We start from the raw sequence: 19,957 nt of genomic DNA on the forward strand, positions 1-19,957 counted from the left end.
GGACAGTCCCAGAAGAAGGGAATAGTAAACCATTCCTGAGTATTCTCTGCCTAAAAAACTCTGAAAAGCATCACCATAAGCCAGAGTTGACTTGATGGTACATAATTATTTATTATTTAATAAAGATGTCATCTGCCTTTGTACTGAACTACACTCCTCCCCTAAACATGCATGCAAACTATTTACACACACTGAACCTTTAAAATGTTTTGCAGGCTATCAATACTTGTTTAAAATGACAACATTACATGCACAAATAGTTATATGTACACAAGAGCAAAGGAAGGCACATAAGAGGCTACACAAAGATCAAGTTGGCCAGATTTCTGGAGCAGCTATTTAGTGGCTAATCTGAGCTCAAGATCCATTCTGAAATTCTTGAATCTTATGGTTGTGAGGCTGAGCCCTCAGGAACATTAAGTTGTGACAGCAGGATGAAAAGGAGCTGAGCTTAAAAACTAATAATTTGTCTTCATTCATTGACATGGCTTTCTCAACTTTTCTGTCACACAAAGTCTAGAGTAAGCAACCAATTTGAGTTCCCCACTCCCTGCTACGGTAGGGACTACAGTAATGTACAGTAATTCCATTTCTGTGCCTTATCTAAGATGGCACAAAATTCCCTGTGTTTATAAGCACCTGGGTAGCAGGGACTTTGGCCTGAATATTTTCTTCACCACCTTTGTGCTTTCAGAGTGGCCATGCTTTGTCAGTCATTGCCAGCATCTCCCATCTTTGCCCACCCTGCAGGTACCCCACTTGCTCGTGCCAGCATCAAGAGTGCTAAACTGGATGGAGCCTCATACTTCCGGCACAAGGAACGGCTCTTGCGCATCTCTGTTCGTCACATGGTGAAATCTCAAGTGTTCTACTGGCTTGTCTTGAGCATAGTGGCACTCAACACTGCCTGTGTGGCTATTGTCCATCATGACCAACCTCCATGGCTCACACACCTCCTCTGTAAGTGTTTACATTATGGGCTGTTTATGCACCCCTCTTCTAGCAGCATCAGAGAACAGAACAAGAAGTCTTGGCCAGGAGCCAACCGCATGTGTATGTGAATATCAAAAAGCACCTCCTCTTTTCAGTGATTTTTGACACATTTGGAGAGGTATTCTCTTGAGCTTCCTATGTGACACTCTTGGTCCCTGAATTGTATCTTCTTTGCATCATTTCCCTTCTTTTCACCTACACTGCACTCTGCCTCATGTAGTCTTACTGCTTTTAATCTGAATGGCTATGACAGCACACATTAATGTGTTGATGATCATAGAATCGCGACATTGGAAGTGGCCTAAAAGGCCATTAAGTCCAGCCCCCTGCTCAGTACAGGAATACAAGTCAAAGGATATCTGCCAGGTGGTTGTCTAAACTTTTTCTTGAATGCCTCCAGTGTTGGAGCACTCACCACTTATCAAGGTAATTGATTCCATTGCTGTACTGCTCTATCACTGATGACATAATGCTTTGGTGTGCTGAGATTGTGAATGCTTATAGATAAACTAATACAATCTAGCATGGTATGAGAAAGCAGCATTAGTCAGGAAAAGAAAAGTGAATAGCACACGCCTAATGTAATGTTCAGCATAGTGAGTACACTGGTGCCTCAACTTATGAATGTCCCTACTTACGACCATTTTGAGTTACGACCAGCTCTGGCCACAAAATTTTGCTTCTACTTGTGACCCAAGCTTCCACTTACGAACAGAAAAAGGCAGGGGGAAAAAGCGGTAAATTGAAATTTCTGACTGTAGGTGGCAACAAGGCTGCTTCTTTGTAGCTCTTTCGCCCCGGCAGTTAGAGAGTATGCATCATCGTCTGAGGCTTGGGACTGCCTCTTTCTGCTTCTGAGAGCATGTGTGTGTGTTTGCAGGGAGGCTTCGGGCTGCCTGGTAAGGTAAGGTGCTGTTTTCTGCTTTTTAAAAACTGTTCTGCAGCGTGGTTTTGGGCTGGGGGGATTATGTTTCTGTGCTGTGATGGGTCTTGGGGGGTTGTTTGTTTGTTGGAGGTTTTCCCCCATTTCCGATGGGTCTTGGGGGTTTTGGTTGCTTTTGGGGGGGGGTTCCCCTATTTCCGATGGGTCCTGCATGCTTCCCTTGCTTTTTCCTTTATTTTCTTTGCATTTCTGACCTTTGTTCTCTGTGCATTTTTGATCTGCTCCATTTGTTTTCTGTGCATTTCCAATGGATCTTCCACGCTTGATTGCTTTTCTTCCCCCTCCCCCTTCAGCCAGAAGGGATTAATCATGTTTCCAATGAGTCTTGCAGTAAATTTTTTTGTAATTTTTTTCCTTCGGCCAGAGTGGATTAATTGCATTTCAATACATTCCTGTGGGAAATGGCGCTTCGACTTATGATCATTTTGAGTTACATCCATCTTCTGGAACGGATTATGGTTAGAAGTCGAGGCACCACTGTACTTTATTCACAAATCAGTTGAGCAGCATTGAATTTAATCATGGTGAAAGTAATATCAAAATGAGTGAATATTTAGAACAGCACTAATGATGACTGGAAATCTCCAAGTACTCCTCACTAACAAAAGTGTATTAGATAGGCCCTATCAACACCATGGATTTTCTGGGAGTCAGTGCCAATTTCATGATGTATCTAATAAGCAAGTGAAAATCTTTGCTGAAGCATTCCAGTTCATACCATGTTGTCTTTCAACAGAAAGAGAAGTGGTAATGCTGAATTACTTTTGCACCAATGTACCTCTGTTTTGATGTATAGCAAACCTTGTGGGTAAATAAGGTCACAATATGGTGCGTTTGCCACAGGAGAGATAGGAAGGTGACCAAGGAGACAAAGACAGAGAGGTAAGTGAATTTTCTGTAGAGTAACACCAAGAAAGGGCCTGAAGTGTGTCCTTAACAGGAAGAGCTTTGTGCTCAGCCATGTACTCAGCAGAACAGAGAGGGGTGTGTCCTTAATAGGAAGAACCATGTGATTGGCCTAACAGAAAGGGGAGTGTCCTGATTACTGCTGAAGGCTATAAGTAGCAGCTGTGAGTTCTGGGGGTCTTTTGATTCCTGACTCCGGGCAAAGCACAGCTGACAAATAAAGCTAAAGGCAGACCCGGTAGCTCGCAACCAGGACAGCAAATAGGGAGTTTGCCAGTAGAGGCCAAGAAGGAGGCTCCTAACATGTTGTTGTTGTTGTTCCTTTGGGTATATGTACAATTACATTTAAACTAACAAAACAAGAGGGACAGGTATCCTAAACAAACTGTTGAAAGTAGAAAAAGCTAGAAGGGACTATGGAGGGTGGAGACAACTCAGTTATTCTTTCCTGCAAAGCTTGTGCTATGTTTGTCTTTTTTCCTGAGTGTAAAAGGCTGCATACATGTAACAAATGTAAGCTTGTGGCACTGTTAGAAGAGAAAGTCAGAGACCTGGAGCAGCGAGTAGGCTATAAAGGAAAATAAAGGCTACATTGATAGAACTCTTGAGCAGCAGCAGCTGTCAGAGGAAGCACTGCTGATGGAAGAAAACCAAAACAGTGTGGTGGAGGAAAATGGTGTAGAGGCTACAAACATAGTGGAGGAACCACCATGGAAAAGCATCATATTTAGGAGCAAAAGAAGGAGAAGACACTTTCCCGGTGGAACTACAAACCTGCTTTCAGTTACTTAGAAGAAGAGTCTGTTGGACAGCTTGCAGAGGAGGCCTCACAGGAGGAGATGAGTAGGGCTGAAGTGCAGCAGAATATACTCACTGAACCCACATCCTGCAAAAAGAAGGAGAGTAGTTGCAGCAGGGGACTCCGTACTACATGGAATTGAGACCGATATATGCCGGGAGTATCCATGGACTCGCCAGGTATGGTGTCTCCCTGGAGGACGGATAAGGGATGGGATGGAAGGATTGCCATCACTCATAAAACCTACAGATACATATCCCCTTTTTTCTTGTCTACGAGGGAACGACACAGCCAAGAGGAGCGACCGAGAAATCACATCTGACTTTGAAGCTCTGGGAAGGAAACTCAAGGACTTTGGGGCTCAGATAGTTTTTTCATCCATCTTACTGGTGCTCAGAAGAGGAATTGAAAGACGTGGTGTCGACAAGAGGGATTTGGTTTTGGGGACCACAGACTAAGCTTCCTGGAAGAAGGACTTCTAGCAAGAAATGGATTTTTTAAAAGCCAATTTTAATAATCTCAGAACAAGGCTTAGTAAGTTCCTATGGCAGGAGAGCCTAACAAGAAAGGAGTCCAAGAAGTGTGGGAGCTTCTAAAAAAAGAAATTCTAAAGGCACAACTACAAACATTCCAACAAGAAAAAAAGGTGGGAGGTGGCAAAAAAAGGCCAGTGTGGCTTCACAAAAAGCTCAGGGAGGACCTAAAAACCAAAAAAGACATGTACAGGAAGTGGAAAGAAGGCCTGACCACCAAGGTACAGACAAATAACAAGGAAACGGAGGGATGGCATTAGGAAGGCAAAAGCTGAGAATGAGCTGAGGTTAGCTAGAGATGCTAAAAGCAATATACTGACAGGTATGTGAGTAGCAAAAGACAAACAAAAGGCATAGTGGCACAGCTCCACAATGGAGATGGAAAAATGATAACAGAGGACAAAGAAAAGGCAGAGGTGCTCAATTCCTATATCAGTTCAGTCTTTCCCCATAAGACAGACTATGAACTTCCAAACAAATTGGAAATGCAAGAGGGGGGGCAGGAATACAGCTGGAGATTGATGAACAAATTGTCAAGGAATGCCTTACCACCTTGAACGAGTTCAGATCTTCAGGGCCGGATTGAACTGCATCTGAGAGTACTGAAGGAAATGGCTGAAGAACGCTCAGAACCACTATCCATTATTTTCTTGAACTTGTGGGAAACTGGTAAGATGCCAGAGGATTGGAGGAGGGCTAATTTTGTCCTTATCTTTTAAAAGGGCAAAAAAGAGGCCAGTCAGCCTGATATCAATCCTAGGCAAAATTCTGTAACAGACTGTAAAGCATTCACTGAGCAAGCACCTAGAAAACAATAACTAGAAGCCAACATGGATTTGTCAAGAACAAATCCTGCCAAACTAATTTGATCCTATTTTTTGATCAGCTAACCTCCCTGATAGACAGAGGGAATGCTGTATAGATGAAGTATATCTTGACTTAAGTAAAGCTTTTGACAAAGTGCCCCATGATATCCTGATTAGCAAGCTAACTAAGTGTGGGATGGATAGATCAAGTGTCAGTTAGACACACAATTGGTTACAGAATCATACTCAGAGAGTGATAATTAATGGATTCTTCTCTAACTGTGAGGAGGTAACAAGTGGTGGACCCCAACGTTCAGTCCTGGGACCGGTGCTGTTCAATATTTTTATTAATGACTTGGATGAGGGAGCACAGGGAATGCTTGTACGATTTACAGATGATACCAAATTGGGTGGAATAGTTAATACCCTAGAAGATAGAAGCAAAATTCCAAATGACCTTAATAGGATGGAGCACTGAGCCGAAAACAACAAAATGAAATTCAGCAGGGTTCCGTGCAAACTACCGCACCCAGGAAAAGAAACCAATTGCACAGTTACAAGATGGGGGATATTTAGCTTTGCAAAACTACTAGCAAGAAGGATCTTGGAATTGTCGTAGATCAAAAGCTAAATATGAGCCAATAATGTGGCTACAAAAAAGACAAATGCTATTTTAGGCTGCATCAACAGAAGTATAGTTTCCAAATCCTGCAAGGTACTAGTCCCCCACTATGCAGCACTGGTTAGGCCTCATCTTGAGTCTTGTGTCCCATGCTGGACACCACACTTCAAGAAGGATGCTAACAAATCAGGACAAGTTCAGAGGAGGGTGACAAGGATGATCAGGGGGCTGGAAACCAAGCCTTATGAGGAAAGGCTGAAAGAACTGGGCATGTTTGGCCTTGAGAAAAGAAGGCTGAGGGGTGAGATGATAGCACTTTTCAAATATTTGAAAGGCTGTTATGCAGAGGAGGGGCAGGATCTGTTCTTGATCATCCCAGACTGCAGGACATACAACAATGGGTTCAAGTTAAAGGAAGCCAGATTTTAGTTGAATATCAGGAAATACTTCCTAACTGTCAGAGCGGTACAACAGCGGAACCAGTTACCTTGGGAGCTGGTGAGTGCTCCAACACTGGAGGCATTCAAGAAAAACTTAGATAATCACCTTACATATGTGCTTTGATTGTATTCCTGCATTGAGCAGGGTGTTGGACTTGATGGCCTTGTAGGCCCCTTCCAACTTCACTTTTCTATGATTCTATGGTCCTCTTATACATTTGTTTTTATTTCTGTAAAAACATACAGTATTTAAAATAAAAGTTAGTGAAAAAGCATCAGGTGCTGGGTGGCATATCCTGGCTTTGTACAAGGAGTAAGCAACACTGAAGTCACTGCTAAATGTTGGTAGGGTAATAGAGACAATCTCCCTTATTTTCACTTGAATAAAATAGAAAGTATGTGCATTGTTTTTAAGCCAAGGTATGCCTCTACGGGTGCCTTGCTGTATAAAAAGAAGATACTTCTCCCCACTTCCCTTGTTCTAAAGTGAAAGTAATGGGGCATTGTGGCAAAAGCTGATTTGACAAGAATACAGAAATGGATTGGGGGATTCATGTTGCACATTCCTGCTTTTCCCCATGTGACCGATGGTATCATAATTTAATCCCATTTACTTAAATGCCTCTACAGAGAAATCTCTGAGAAGTTTCTGTTCTGCCTGGGCCCTCAGTGCTTGCCCTAGAGATCTTTGGAACAAATGGTTGGGGAAAGGAGGAGAAAGAAACAGAGTTCTTTGAGGAGAGAGTATACATATAATCTTAGAACTGCAGAGCTGGTAGGGATCCTATGAATCACTGAGTCCAATCCCTGTCAAGGAAGCACAGTGGGGAATCGAACTCCCAGTGTCTGGTTCTGCAGCCAGATGCCTAAACCCCTGAGCTAATAAAGGATGGAAGTTTTTGGGAGGGGTGTGTAGTGGCCTAAAGCAGCACATAACTCAACCCACGACAGGGAAAGAAACATAAGAGAGAATACATGTATTTCTTTGCCATCTCTATTTCTTTAATACAGCTTTTCTTCCTCCCCAGTTCCTTTTTCCCTAAACACAAAAACACAAAAAGCAGTGCAACCTTTTTTGCTCCTTTCTCGTTGCTCAGGCCACCATAAATAGAAGGTTGACCCTCATTCATATTACATTAAAAATAGTAAATACCTACAATAAAGATGTTGTAGTTCCTTAACTGTGGAATGTAATATGTTTGAAAATAACTTGTGAAAAACAACTTGCGTACTGGCTCTGGGTCCACCTCTAGGTTAGAACAAATCAAAAATAAATGCAGACATATACATGACCACTGCTACCCTGTTTGGACCACTAATGACTGCAAGACAGTTGGCTGGAGAATTCATTTCTTTCCTCACTGCCATGTTCTTCTTACAAAGATAGTGAGGGAAAAGGAGAATAGGAAAGTCCATAAGTACTGCTGCTACAGATCTTCTCTTCAAAGTAAACCACCTTCTCCTGTTCCCCCATCCGTCAGGGAGATTGCTCCCTTCTCTTCGTATCCAGGTCTGTTCACGTAACCTGACAAAGATAGAAAAGGAGACGAGAAGAAGGGGGCTGACTGTAAAGAAAAGATGAGAGGTGACCACCACAAGGACAGGCGGGGGCAGCCTAGGCCACCTGTGTGTCTTGTCCACTTGCACCACCCGAGGAAAAGGAGCAGTGTTAGGTCACCCACATCCCTCCTGCCAGATCCCAGATTTATACAAGCGCAGGGGATTTCTTCAATGCCAGGGCATCCTCCTTGGAACCAAAGCACTGTGGGAAGGATGATTAGGAAGATGATTTCTTGTCCCAAGCAGCAATTTGGCCTCTTATTGCTGCCACTGTAACTGCTACTTGCCTTTAAAAAAAAAATCAGCTGCTCTCTCCCTCCTCTCTCTCTGTCTTTGTTGGGTAGGCCAGCAGGCCTGGATGTGAGAAGAAAAGAGAAGAGCTGCTCTGTTTTCTCTTGACAAAGAGGAAAGGGGGGGGAGGTTAGGAGAAGATAAGAAAGCAAAGGACTTTCTTCTGCCTCCCCTCTCTGCTTTTTTCCACGTGAGGGAGGGGGGTTAGCCCTGATTCCTTCTCCCCCTCAATGCTCTGCCCTGGGGACAGGGCTGCTGCCTCTCCTGTTGCTGCTGCGGCTGCCACCTCTCTCTGTAAGCCAATTAATTACTCCCCACCTAAATTGCTTTGGGGGGGGGGGTCATCCCATCCAAGCAGGCATAGTTTAGCAAACGTGGATTTCTTTTCTTTCAGACTATGCAGAGTTTATATTTCTGGGGCTCTTCCTTCTAGAGATGTCTTTGAAGATGTATGGAATGGGGCCACGCCTTTACTTTCATTCTTCTTTCAACTGCTTTGACTGTGGGGTAAGCTGTACTCAGAGGAGTCGCACAAAAGAATTGCAAATGAGAGGAAGGGGGTGGAAGGCTTTTCTGGAGAACTCCACTGATGTGAGAAACCCCTGGAAGAGGGCAGGGGAGCGAAAGCCATGTCACTGTAATATCTCCAAGAACAAAATTACCAGTTTCTCAGGGTGAGAGGGAGATTACCCAGTAATTTGAGTTAAACTGATTGTTCATTTGTATAGTTCAGCAATATGTCACAAATGGGGCCTTTTTAAAGACTCCCTTTTAATGAGTCGTCAAGGGACAGGTTCCATCCCTGTAGGACAGCTTGGAGATGAATAGGTGGTACGGGAAGTAGATGTCTGTGCCAGTTGGCGCATCTAAGGAAATGTCAGGAGGTGGCTTTGTTGCCCAGGCAAAGAAGTACCTCAGTGGCTGTTAACAGTGGCTGTTTGCAGGAAAGGAAGGAGGAACTGTAGGACTCCACATGAACAGGAAGAAGCAGGCGAGCAGGGAGAAAGCTGAAGAACCGTGGGGGCGGGGGGGGGGGGGAACGGAACCAAGAGTTTAAGCAAAAATCTCCTGCAACTGAAGGGCAATCAGAAGGAAAGAGACTCTGTCCGAAATTTGCTTCAGTGGTTCAGTAGTTTGTAATGTTCTCATTTTATGGATTTATAAGACACTTTGGGCCCAATTCTCTCTAAGGCTCCCTGGGAGCCTTTAATGGTAGGAAGGAAGGAAATGGCAGCAGATCAGCACCATTAGTAGTGATCCACCAATGATTTGTGACTTTTAAAGGCTCTCCTCTCTCTTTTTAAAATCCCAAGGCTCTTAAAAGGCTTTCCCACCACAAAAGGGAGTTCTGGGAAGTTTCAGAACCTGAAATGGGTTGGGGGACAGGGCATTTTATTTAAATTAATTGTTTCCAGCACCCGCATCTGGTTTACACTTGCATAAATAACCACAATGATAGGATTTTGCTCCTCAAATGCTAAGTTAGATGGGCTATAAATATGCACAAATACACACACATACATATGCACAAATAGAAGGTTACAAGATAAAATATCCAATTTTACATTGCTTGGGATATAATATGTTTTAATCTATATCTGTATTAGGGATGGAAAGCTTGCCTGTCTTCTCCTTAATTGCAAGAACAAGGAAATGCAGAAGTACTCTCCTTGCTGTGCAAGAACCACAAAATGTTTTCTGGCACTTGACAAAAGAATGAGAAAATTGTTCTGTGCAAAGTAATGTGTGCCAAACAATGCTTTAACACAAATAATGCAAATTTTGGAAAATGCCAATCACTGCTGCTTTGTTGCTCAACTTTGAAGTATTAAAAGCTCTGGAGGGGGTGTTCACATCAGTTTCAGCCATCAGCCAGTCCTGTGCCTCCGAGGGTGTGTGTGTGTTCCTTGTTTCTCACAGTAAAAGGGCACCAATTTTGTGCAGAGACTCCTTTCATAAATTATGTAGACTTTGATGAGGAAAAAGCACTGCTCCTTGTCTTGCTCTCTTCGGGAGGCAAGGAATTTCATGGGGCTTGAACATTTCTTGAAGTGTTTTCATGAGTCAAAATATCCTAAATTGTCAAGAACAAAGAATATGTCAAGTATTCCTTGCATGCCTGGTGTGTGTGTGTGGGGGGGAGACACTCAAATAGACAAAGGCTGTCTTGGTCGTATAGGGAGACTTGGCAACTTTTTTCTGTCTCATCACCCGTGATTCTGTTACTTATTTGCTGCTTCTTTGTACATTTGATCTCTCAGGTCACAGTGGGGAGTATCTTTGAAGTGGTTTGGGCTATCTTCAGACCTGGCACCTCTTTTGGGATTAGTGTCTTGAGAGCTTTGAGACTCCTAAGAATATTTAAAGTCACAAAGTGAGTAGAAGAAAGGAATGACTGTTTCTGTTTTCTCCAGCTTCCCTGAAGCATTTTCCCTATATGTCTGTTTTGGCTTAATTTCTTCCTGTTCCACTGTTTATATCATGATTAATCTAAGGGACTAATCCTAGACCATGAGTGGATATAGCCACAAGGCAGTGGAGGTTTGAAATCAGAGTTTTCCTTCTCCTAGATGGGCTGCCTTCCATGGCTGACGAGCCCCACCTACCCTCTGGCAAAATCTGGAGCTGGAGTTCCAAAGGCAGCTCGTGTCGTTCTGCCAATTCCTGCGACATTGCTGGAACCAGTTGTATTGGCTCTTGCCTTTCCATTGGACCATTTCAGCAATGTGGAGAGGGGGGATCTGCTGCTTGGGTAACAGCCTATCCTCCATACTACCTTACCTGGGCTTCATGCTCTGGAGAGGACACTCCTCGATTCAGAGCATGTCACCATAGTCTCTCAAGACTGAAGGATGCCTATGAATCCTAGACCATGATAAATTGGCCAACCTGGTCCTTAGGAATCAAGCAGATAGAGATTGGGTGTTTGAATAATTTAATAGTGAAAATTGGGATTGGTCTTGGTTTTCTTCCTGGATGACTAATTTTTCCATCCTTTGGTACATACTTACAGGAATTGTACTCTTAATTGTTCTGGGTTTATTTGCTTGTATTATTTCTAAGTTTATTCCTCTTTGTGCTTCTATGTGTGCCACCCCGAATGTTGCTTCAGTGATACAACAAGGTGCTGATTTAAATTCAGCCATGTTGTTGTCAGAATTTTTAAAAGGGGGAGTGATACCGGATCATACTCACACTTCTCTAAGGCCTGTATTTCCCATCAAAAGGGAAATACAGGCCTTAGAAAAACTGGGCCCAGACCATTCATACATACTTTAAGTAAATCAAGGAGCATTTACAGATAGTATAGAATTTCATTGTAACTCTTTCACTTTGGCCAACCACCTTCAATCTGGCAGATGGCCCAACATTGGAATGCGGGCAGGAGGAAACCAGCGATGGTAGCCAAAACAATCACAGCACGGGAGCGGGAGAATGAAGGCCATATATCAGGTCCGAGGAACAAAACACATAAACATACCAATAGATAAGGAGAACAGATACTCTTTCCCCCAGACATTTAGGTGCATCTTGGGCATGGGTCAAGGGAAGATGGGGCACACAATATGCATATCTATAGGTAACCAATAGATTAACGTAACTGGCATCACTAACCAGTGGGCGGCTGGATCCAAACTTTGGGTACAAATGACCAATAGAACTGTAGTACTTTGTGGCTCTTTGTTTGTATCATTATAAAACATATGTACACTGCATTTTCGGGGTCTTCTCTGCTTTTAAGAGATGACCCAGCTGACCTTTTTCTTTCTGCTATTCAATAAAATTGGGCCTTTGGTTCAGCTGGACGCGTCTGTGCCTGATTCCTTGCAGGAGAAATTATAGCTCAGGTTTGGCTGGTAACAATAGCACTGCTTCCCCCATCTCCTTTATAGTCTTACTTTTGATAAATTATTTAATTCATGTGGCTACTCAGCTAAATAAAATGAAGTTGAATGAATAAACAACTATTAAAATAATGACCAGCCTCCCCACAGCCATGATATACATGTTTCTCTGAATTATGGCTGTTAAACTCCAGCCAAAACAATACAATTTTGCAATGCTTTTGGAAGCATGCTACAGTAACATCTGGATTTTCCAGGTATTGGGCTTCCTTGAGGAATTTGGTGGTCTCACTGATGAGTTCTATGAAGTCTATTATCAGCCTCCTCTTCCTCCTTTTCCTCTTCATTGTAGTCTTTGCCCTGCTTGGGATGCAGCTGTTTGGTGGCAGGTGAGTAGATGACCAGGCAAGGTGAGTCACGTTTCTTTGAAATGTGTCCTAGGACTCCAGAGAGATCACCTCATGGTTGTGATTGTATCAATTTTTGAAGGAAAGGCACGAAACTAACATCATAACTGCCTGTATTTCTTGTGCTCCTAGGTCTATGGCACAAGCATAACATACTCTAACTTGTGCAGGATTTGGCATTCTGATCATATTTCTGCTTTCCTTGAAGGATTGGTGGCTCTCAGTCCTGTGGGGATAGGCTTAGCAATGTATAAGCAGATATCAGAATCCAGCAATGGTGTGGCTCTACATAGCACTGCCAGTAATGGGAGGCAGGGAACTGAACATCTCCAAAAGGGGGCTACTGATCCTGAATCCCTTTATCTTGTTCCCCTCTCACCTCTGTGCTTTCCTTCTTTTTTAACCCCTGCCAGTTTATTTTGGTCCAGACACACCTGCTTGTGTGTGTCAGAGAGACAGACAGAGCAAGATGAGGAATGAGATTGGAAACATTCCTGTGTGGCAGAACAGTTCCCACAACCCCCTCTGCCACCTTGGTCACAGTGAACGTGGATTCCGGGAGCCTTTGCCAAAGAAAAGCAACTTTTCCAAGCTGTGCAGAGTGATGAAATACATGCAGATATGCCAAATATATTTACCTTCTTCTCATTGAAGAAACTGAGTCAAGGAGGCTGTGGATAGCTCTTTAATCATAAGGATGAGGAGATTAGTAAGGACAGAAAAGAGAAAAGGAAGCTCTGCAAATCAGCCTGCTGGCTGAGTCAGAATAACTTTGTTCTGGTGTGTAATTTTCACTTTTCTCTCCCTCCAGGTTTAATTTTGCAGATGGGACTCCTTCTGCAAACTTTGATACCTTCCCTGCAGCCATCATGACAGTTTTCCAGGTATAGCTCTGTGGTTGGGTCCCTGGAGCTAGAGACTTCCATTCAGTTTTTGGTTTTCTTTAGTCATCGGTTTTATCTCAGTAGCTCCAAGTGCTATCATGAGTAGTTAGATTCTGTACTTTCTACTCTACCATAAATAGCACAGCCTCTGCTACATGACCTGATGACATGATACAGTGGTGCCCTGCTAGATGCTTACCCCGCATGACGTGGAATTCGCTTAATGATGACATTTTTGCAATCACTATTGCGATCGCAAAACAATGGTTCTAATGGGGGGTTTTGACTTCACGTTGATCAGGAGCCTGCTTCATGAACTGTTTGCTATATGCTGATTTTTCCGGTTCTGCAAAATGGCTTCCCTCCACAAAATGGCTTCCCTCCCTTCTCAAAATGTCTGCTTTCCGGACGGAAGCTTTGCATTACAGTGATTTTGAACAGCTGATCGGCAGTTCTCTATGGGCAATCTTCACTGGACGATGAAGTATTTCCCTCATTGGATCACATTGAACGGTTTTCAGTGCATTCCAATGGTTTTTTTTTTTTTTTTTTTGGCTTGACGACAATATTGCTTAACAGCGATTTCCTGGAATGGATTATCGTCATCAAGCGGGGCACCACTGTAGTGTACATTTTCTTATTGCAGAATATGTGTAACCTAAGGATAGAATTGCAAAGGTTCAGGAACCATGAGAAGTAGTCCAGTCCTCTGATCTCTCCCTTGAACCTACCTGTTATAGTTGTGTTCTTACAATACCAAAATCCCATTTTTATCATTCTGTGTTTACATTGACTCTCCCCTGCTGAATGCCTTGTCCCATTACAAATCCAGCACTATTCTCCTCAGTTGCTAATCCCCAGTACCCATTGGAGTTTATCCATTTATGTATCCCTCCAGGTTTTGTTAGCTCCCCAGTGCAGACCAAAACGTCAAGGTTCATAGTAAGACTAACAATGTTAAGGTGAACTAGTACATGAGGTATGCCTGCTGAAGCATGGGAAGGCATGAGGGCTAAAACTGTTAGAAACATTCCTGAGCTTTGCAGCTTGAACAAAGGTATTTTTGATTATGAGTAGCATGACTGTATGCCAAATAAGATTCCAAAAGTGGCAGTAAAATCAAAGGTTTCATCTTCGTACCAGCTTAGAACAACCAAAATTTGAAGCAGCAAAAGATGACTGCAATCAGAGTGAAAAAGTTACTATATTTGCCAACGTACAAGGCAACTGGCCGTATAAGATGACTCCCCCAACATTTCCATGCAAAATATAGAGGGGACGGCTTTGCTGCGGTGCCGGTGGCGGCTGCCTGGGGCTCTGCCTGGGCCCACCCTGGAAGTTCATAGCCAGCGGGGAGGAGGGTGAGGAAGAGGGGAAGAGGCTGCGCAGGCAGCGGCAGGAGGAGGAAGAGGGGAAGCGGGTAGGTGGCAGGCGATCACGCGCGCAGCTGGCTCAGCAGTGAGAGGGTGAGGAAGAGGGGAAGAGGCTGCGCGGGCGGGGGCGGGAGGAGGAGGAGGAAGAGGGGAAGCGGGTGGGTGGCGGGCGAGCGCGCACACAGCTGGCTCAGCAGCGAGAGGGCGAGGAAGAGGGGAAGAGGCTGCATGGGCGGCGGCAGGAGGAGGAGGAGGAAGAGGGGAAGCAGGTGGGTGGCAGGCGAGCACGCGCACAGCTGGCTCAGCAGTGAGAGGGTGAGGAAGAGGCTGCGCGGGCGGTGGCAGGAGGAGGAGGAGGAAGAGGGGAAGCGGGCAGGTGGCGGGAGGGCGAGCGAGCACGCAGCTGGCTCAGTGGCGCGGGGCGGCGGGCAGCCCAGCGGTGGGCTCTGGCCACTCAGGCATGGCCATCTCTGCTTCCCTCCCTCCATCCGGACCGACTGCCTGCCTGCCCTCCTGCCTTCATCCCCGGCCAGCGCGGCCCCGCGTCACTCACTCAATGGCAGCTCCTTCCTGGCCCAAATGAAGTGCACCCGGCGTACAAGATGACATCCCCACTTGGAGGCATGTTTTGTGGGCCAAAAAATTCATCCTGTACGCCAGCAAATAGAATAGCTAGGCAGCTATTGACAACCATAAGCATCCAGTAATATTTTTGCCAGGCAACTCTTTGAGACTATGTTGTCTGTTTCTCCACTATAAGAGGTGGGAAATACAGTCAGCAATTAGAAAGACAAAGAATGCAAGAACTGATTTTATTTTATTTTTATTTTGGCCAAGCGGCATCTAAATCTGATCCCAACAGTGCAACTGGAGAGGTCGTTAAAATGGATGTGAAGGCATCTATCTACACAATCTGACAATCTCAAAAATGAGGAGAAATCAGATGTCTAGTAGCACTTGTAGAACTAGTTTTTACTTTTCATAATTTTTCGTTTCTCCAAATACACCTGTTCAGATGAATTTCTGAATTCTATTTCAAAATACTGAAATACTGGACAACACCAGCAATCATTATGTTAGACTGCACAGGGAAGCCACTGAAATCCACAAACATCAGCAGAACTTCAACAAAAAGGAAGAAAGTTTGAAACTCAACAAAACTTGGCTCCCAGCACTGAAAAATACAGTGTGCAAAAGGTCAATGAACTCTACCCAGCCACAAGGACCAGTGATCACTACACACAAAAGACCAGCTAATGATACCCATCAATCACAGTGACAGATAGTCTCTCCTCCTTATCATAATACACCCACACAAAAACACACTGATCACCATAATCACCCATCTCCTAAAAAGGACAAAAGCTGATCTCACAGCCATAAATACTCAACTCCCAAACAAACTGCACTAGAGCACAGAGTGCTGTCCTCTGAAAATGCTGGCCACAGAGACTGGCGAAACGTTAGGAAGAACAACCTTCAAAATACGGCCAAAGAGCCCGAAAAAACCACAACTAGTTTATCCCGATATGGAAGAAATTGGTATATATATTTATAGGACTAAATGCATAACAAACTGAGATCATAAAACAAGAAATCCTTAGTCCACAAGAATAGCTTGACCCACAGACTGTTCTGCTGACTTTTTGTTTAAATTTTTTGAAGCTTTAACAGACAACATTGGACAGTGATAGACAGCAACATTCTCATAAAGAGAGACCTTTTTAAGATACAACAACTGGTTTGTATTAGCATTTTCTGCTTGTTACCTTGACATATTTAAAATGTGAAATAGAAAGTTACACTTCTCCTGTTTCTTTATCTTTTTCCTCCAGACTTAGTGTCTGCTGCTGTTGCCTATTCTGTCCTTGGAGTTAGTATAGGATGTTAAAGTTACTTCCAGTCTTATCTGTTTGGAGGAAAGGAATGTGCAATGTGGCAATTTCTCTAAATGAGCCATTTGTTATACTGACTCCTTTTAGCCTTGATGTTTATAAAAGAAATGTAGAGAATATATTGAAACAGGGGAAATAGATTTTTCTAACACCATGATTTTTATTCCAGGATTTGAAATAATACATCCAGCATATAACTGGCCATTGTTACTTGCAAGGGCCCTGACTGTGCAGAGCCCATATTCAGGAGGACCTTGCACTTATGGTGCTTAGCGAAACAGAGACTAAATTTTCCTAAGTGAATCTAGGAAAATACCGAGGCAGGCACACATATTAGAGTCTCCAGAACTGAACTTGTTTGGAACTGCTCAGAGTGGCCTTCAGCTAGATGAGTGGTATATAAATTGAATAAACAAACAAACAAACACTTATTTTCCAGAGAAAAAAATTGCAGAGACAACACTCCATCCACCAAGCCCTTGCATTCAGATGCTGCCTGGTTATACCAGATTGTCCCTGGCAGAAAAGCAGGTGCTCAGTTCTTAGAACAGAAAATAAACAACTACTCTTCTGGTGTCTTGGTGCAATAGTACTCCACAGGCTTTCCATGAAGTATCCTTTGATGTGGCCACCACACTAGTGACACTTATATCATTTTTGGAGGGGACACACAGGCAAGCATACAAACAGGGATATTGTTCGAGAGAATAAAAAATAGAGAAGCAACCTACCATAACAAAACGTCTGTGAATTGAGCCTTCCATGACTCTATGCTAGAGACTCATTCCTCAGGGAGGGGAGGCAGGAGAAGGTGAAAACTTGCCCAGAGCACATTGAAGCCCTGTCTCTTTCTTTCTTTCTTTCTTTCTTTCTTTCTTTCTTTCTTTCTTTCTTCCTTTCTTCCTTTCTTCCTTTCTTATTTATTTATTTATTTATTTATTTATTTATTTATTTATTTATTTATTTATTTATTTATTTATTTATACCCTGCCCGTCTAGACTTAAGTCTACTCTGGGCAGCTAACAATAATACAGTGGTGCCTCGCATAGCGATGTTAATTGGTGCAGCAAAAATCTCCGCTAACCAAAAACATTGCTATGCGATTTTTAAAACCCCATTGAAACACATTGAAACCCCTTCAGTGTGTTCCAATGGGGGAAAACTTACCTTTAAGCGAAAATCCTCCATAAGGCAGCCATTTTCGCTGCCCGGTAAGTGAGGAATCAGTCCCAAAAAAGAGCGGGCGGCCATTTTTTTCCCGGTGGCCATTTTGGAACCACCGATCAGCTGTTGGAAAAAAATCGCTATGCAAAAATCGGTAAGCGAAACAGCTTACCGATCATCGCAAAGTGATTTTTTACCATTCAAAACATTGTTATGCAATTGCTTTTGCATCACAAAAACCTAATCGTTGTCCGGATTTGTCATTAAACAGGGCGCTCGTTAAGCGAGGCACCACTGTACATAAAAGTAAAAACAATATAATAAAATAAAGACAACAGTAATAATATACTTCAAGATGGCAAAAGTAATTAGGTGATGACAGGAGGGAAAGCATGCCTAAAGAGCCAGGTCTTAAGTTTGCTCTTAAAAACACCCAGTGACGGAGCCAGACAGATCTCTGGGGGCAGACTGTTCCATAGGTGAGGGGCCGCTGCCAAGAAGGCCTGGGTTCTAGTTCTTTCTCTTCAGGCTCCCTTGGTTAGGCCCCTCAGCCACCTATCTTGGCTAGAACAAGTGATTCAAGTAGATCTAGGTGGAAGGAGGCGTTCCACTAGATATTGCGGTCCTAAACCATTTATGGCTTTGTATGTCATCATTAACACTTTGAAATCAATGCGGAAATGAAGCCAATGCAGGGCAGCCATTCATTCATTCATTCATTCATTCATTCATTCATTCATTCATTCATTCATTCATTCATTCATTCATTTATAGTTCTACCCTGCCCATCTAGACCAAAAGTCTACTCTGGGCTGCAAAGCTTCCGCATCAGTCTCAAAGGTAGCCCCACATAGAGCACATTTGTCGTCGTCGTTAGTCGTTTAGTCGTGTCCGACTCTTCGTGACCCCATGGACCAGAGCACGCCAGGCCCTCCTATCTTCTACTGCCTCCCGGAGTTGTGTCAAATTCATGTTGGTTGCTTCGCAGACACTGTCCAGCCATCTCATCCTGGGACGTCCTCTTCTCCTCTTGCCGTCACACTTTCCTAACATCAAGTTTTTTTCCAAGGAGTCTTCTCTTCTCTTGAGATGGCCAAAGTACTGGAGCCTCAGCTTCAGGATCTGTCCTTCCAGTGAGCACTCAGGGTTGATTTCCTGCAGAATTGATAGGTTTGTTCTCCTTGCAGTCCAGGGGATTCTCAAGAGCCTCCTCCAGCGCCACAATTCAAAGGCATCAATTCTTCGGCTAGAGCGCATTACAGTAGTCTAATTTTGAGATTACAGAGTGTGGAGTGCCCCAACATCAAGATAGGACAATCTGCCATAGACGGAAATAGGCCGAGCAGACCACTGACGCTACCTGGGTTTCCATGGTGAGCGCCGGATCCAGATGGATCCCAAGCTGCGAACCTCACACTTCGTGGTGAGAGTCACTCCCCCAAAAGAGAGGGAGTTTCCCAAACCACTGATGTCTGGGACACCCATCCGAAGGATCTCCGTCTTGTCCGGGTTCAGCCTCAGCCCATTCTCCTGCATCCATTGCGGTACAGCCTCCAGGCAATGCTGAAGGGACAGAACGGCATTCACTGTTGTTGGAAAAAAGGAGATGTAGAACTGGGTGTCATCAGCGTACTGATGGCACGAAGCCCCACACCCCCTGATGACCTGAGCCAGTGGCCTCATGTAGATATTAAACAGCATTGAGGAACCCCAGAATTAAGATTCCACGGAGCCAATACACTCTCCCCAAGCTGTGCTCTCTAGGGACAGTCCTCCAAGAAGGGTTGGAGCCAGGCTAGCAGCACCAGATCACTGATTCCCAACTCGGAGAGCCTCCCCAGGAGGTTTCATCCAAAAGGACCTGGAGCTGGTCACCCACAGCCCTCTCTACCACTTTGCTAAGGAAGGAAACTTTGGTGATGGGCTTATAGTTGCCAGTGTTGTCCGCCACCAAACTTGGTTTCTTCCTGGTGGTCCTAATGAGTGTCTCCTTGAGAGACCCATTAATTATTGCAGTGGCCCATTCCGTTGTTACAGGCCTGGCTGCTTTGATTAGCCAGGCCGGGCAAGGGTCAAGGGAGGAGGTGATGGCATAACAGCAATAAAGCACTTTGTCCACCATGTCTGGTGTTCCAGGGGGAAATTTTTACATCTTCCCGGGCAAGGCGGAGCACTGGACATCTCTGCTCAATCTACTGTTTTCAAATAGGGGATGTTCCATTGAAGAGTGAACTGTTGCACAGAAGTGACACCAAATTGTGGAATAAATCTCCAGATAAAATTGTAGAGTAGGTTGCTTGTTTAAAACTGTTACTATGATGGCCGTAGGAGAAGAGTGAAGAGCAATGCCTAAGTATTCTCCACAGTAACCTATGATAATTTTTAAAACTACAGTGGCTGTAAGGGAACAGTAAAGAGTGATGTCCTATGATTCCCAAAATGTTTTTTATGGCCATTTGTCTGAGTACGGACACTTAGATTGTTTGGGGGGGGGT

The 19,957-nt window shown here is 44.0% G+C and overlaps 1 protein-coding gene and 1 long non-coding RNA gene across 2 annotated transcripts in view; one reads left to right on the forward strand and one right to left on the reverse strand.

The window, feature by feature from the left end:
* The window catches only part of CACNA1E (calcium voltage-gated channel subunit alpha1 E), a 509,386-nt gene that overhangs the window by 343,654 nt on the left and 145,775 nt on the right, over nt 1-19,957 (forward strand). Inside the window, exons 13-17 of the mRNA XM_072998149.2 lie at nt 751-960; nt 8,288-8,400; nt 10,155-10,267; nt 11,996-12,127; nt 12,957-13,029. Coding sequence (XP_072854250.2) covers nt 751-960; nt 8,288-8,400; nt 10,155-10,267; nt 11,996-12,127; nt 12,957-13,029 — 641 coding nt within the window. The remainder of the gene's footprint in view (nt 1-750; nt 961-8,287; nt 8,401-10,154; nt 10,268-11,995; nt 12,128-12,956; nt 13,030-19,957) is intronic.
* Nucleotides 1-19,957, reverse strand: part of LOC144588877 (uncharacterized) — a 325,738-nt gene that overhangs the window by 103,289 nt on the left and 202,492 nt on the right. The gene's annotated exons all lie outside the window — the stretch shown is intronic.

This window comes from Pogona vitticeps, chromosome 4 (genome assembly GCF_051106095.1).
Source record: "Pogona vitticeps strain Pit_001003342236 chromosome 4, PviZW2.1, whole genome shotgun sequence".
Lineage (NCBI taxonomy): Eukaryota > Metazoa > Chordata > Lepidosauria > Squamata > Agamidae > Pogona > Pogona vitticeps.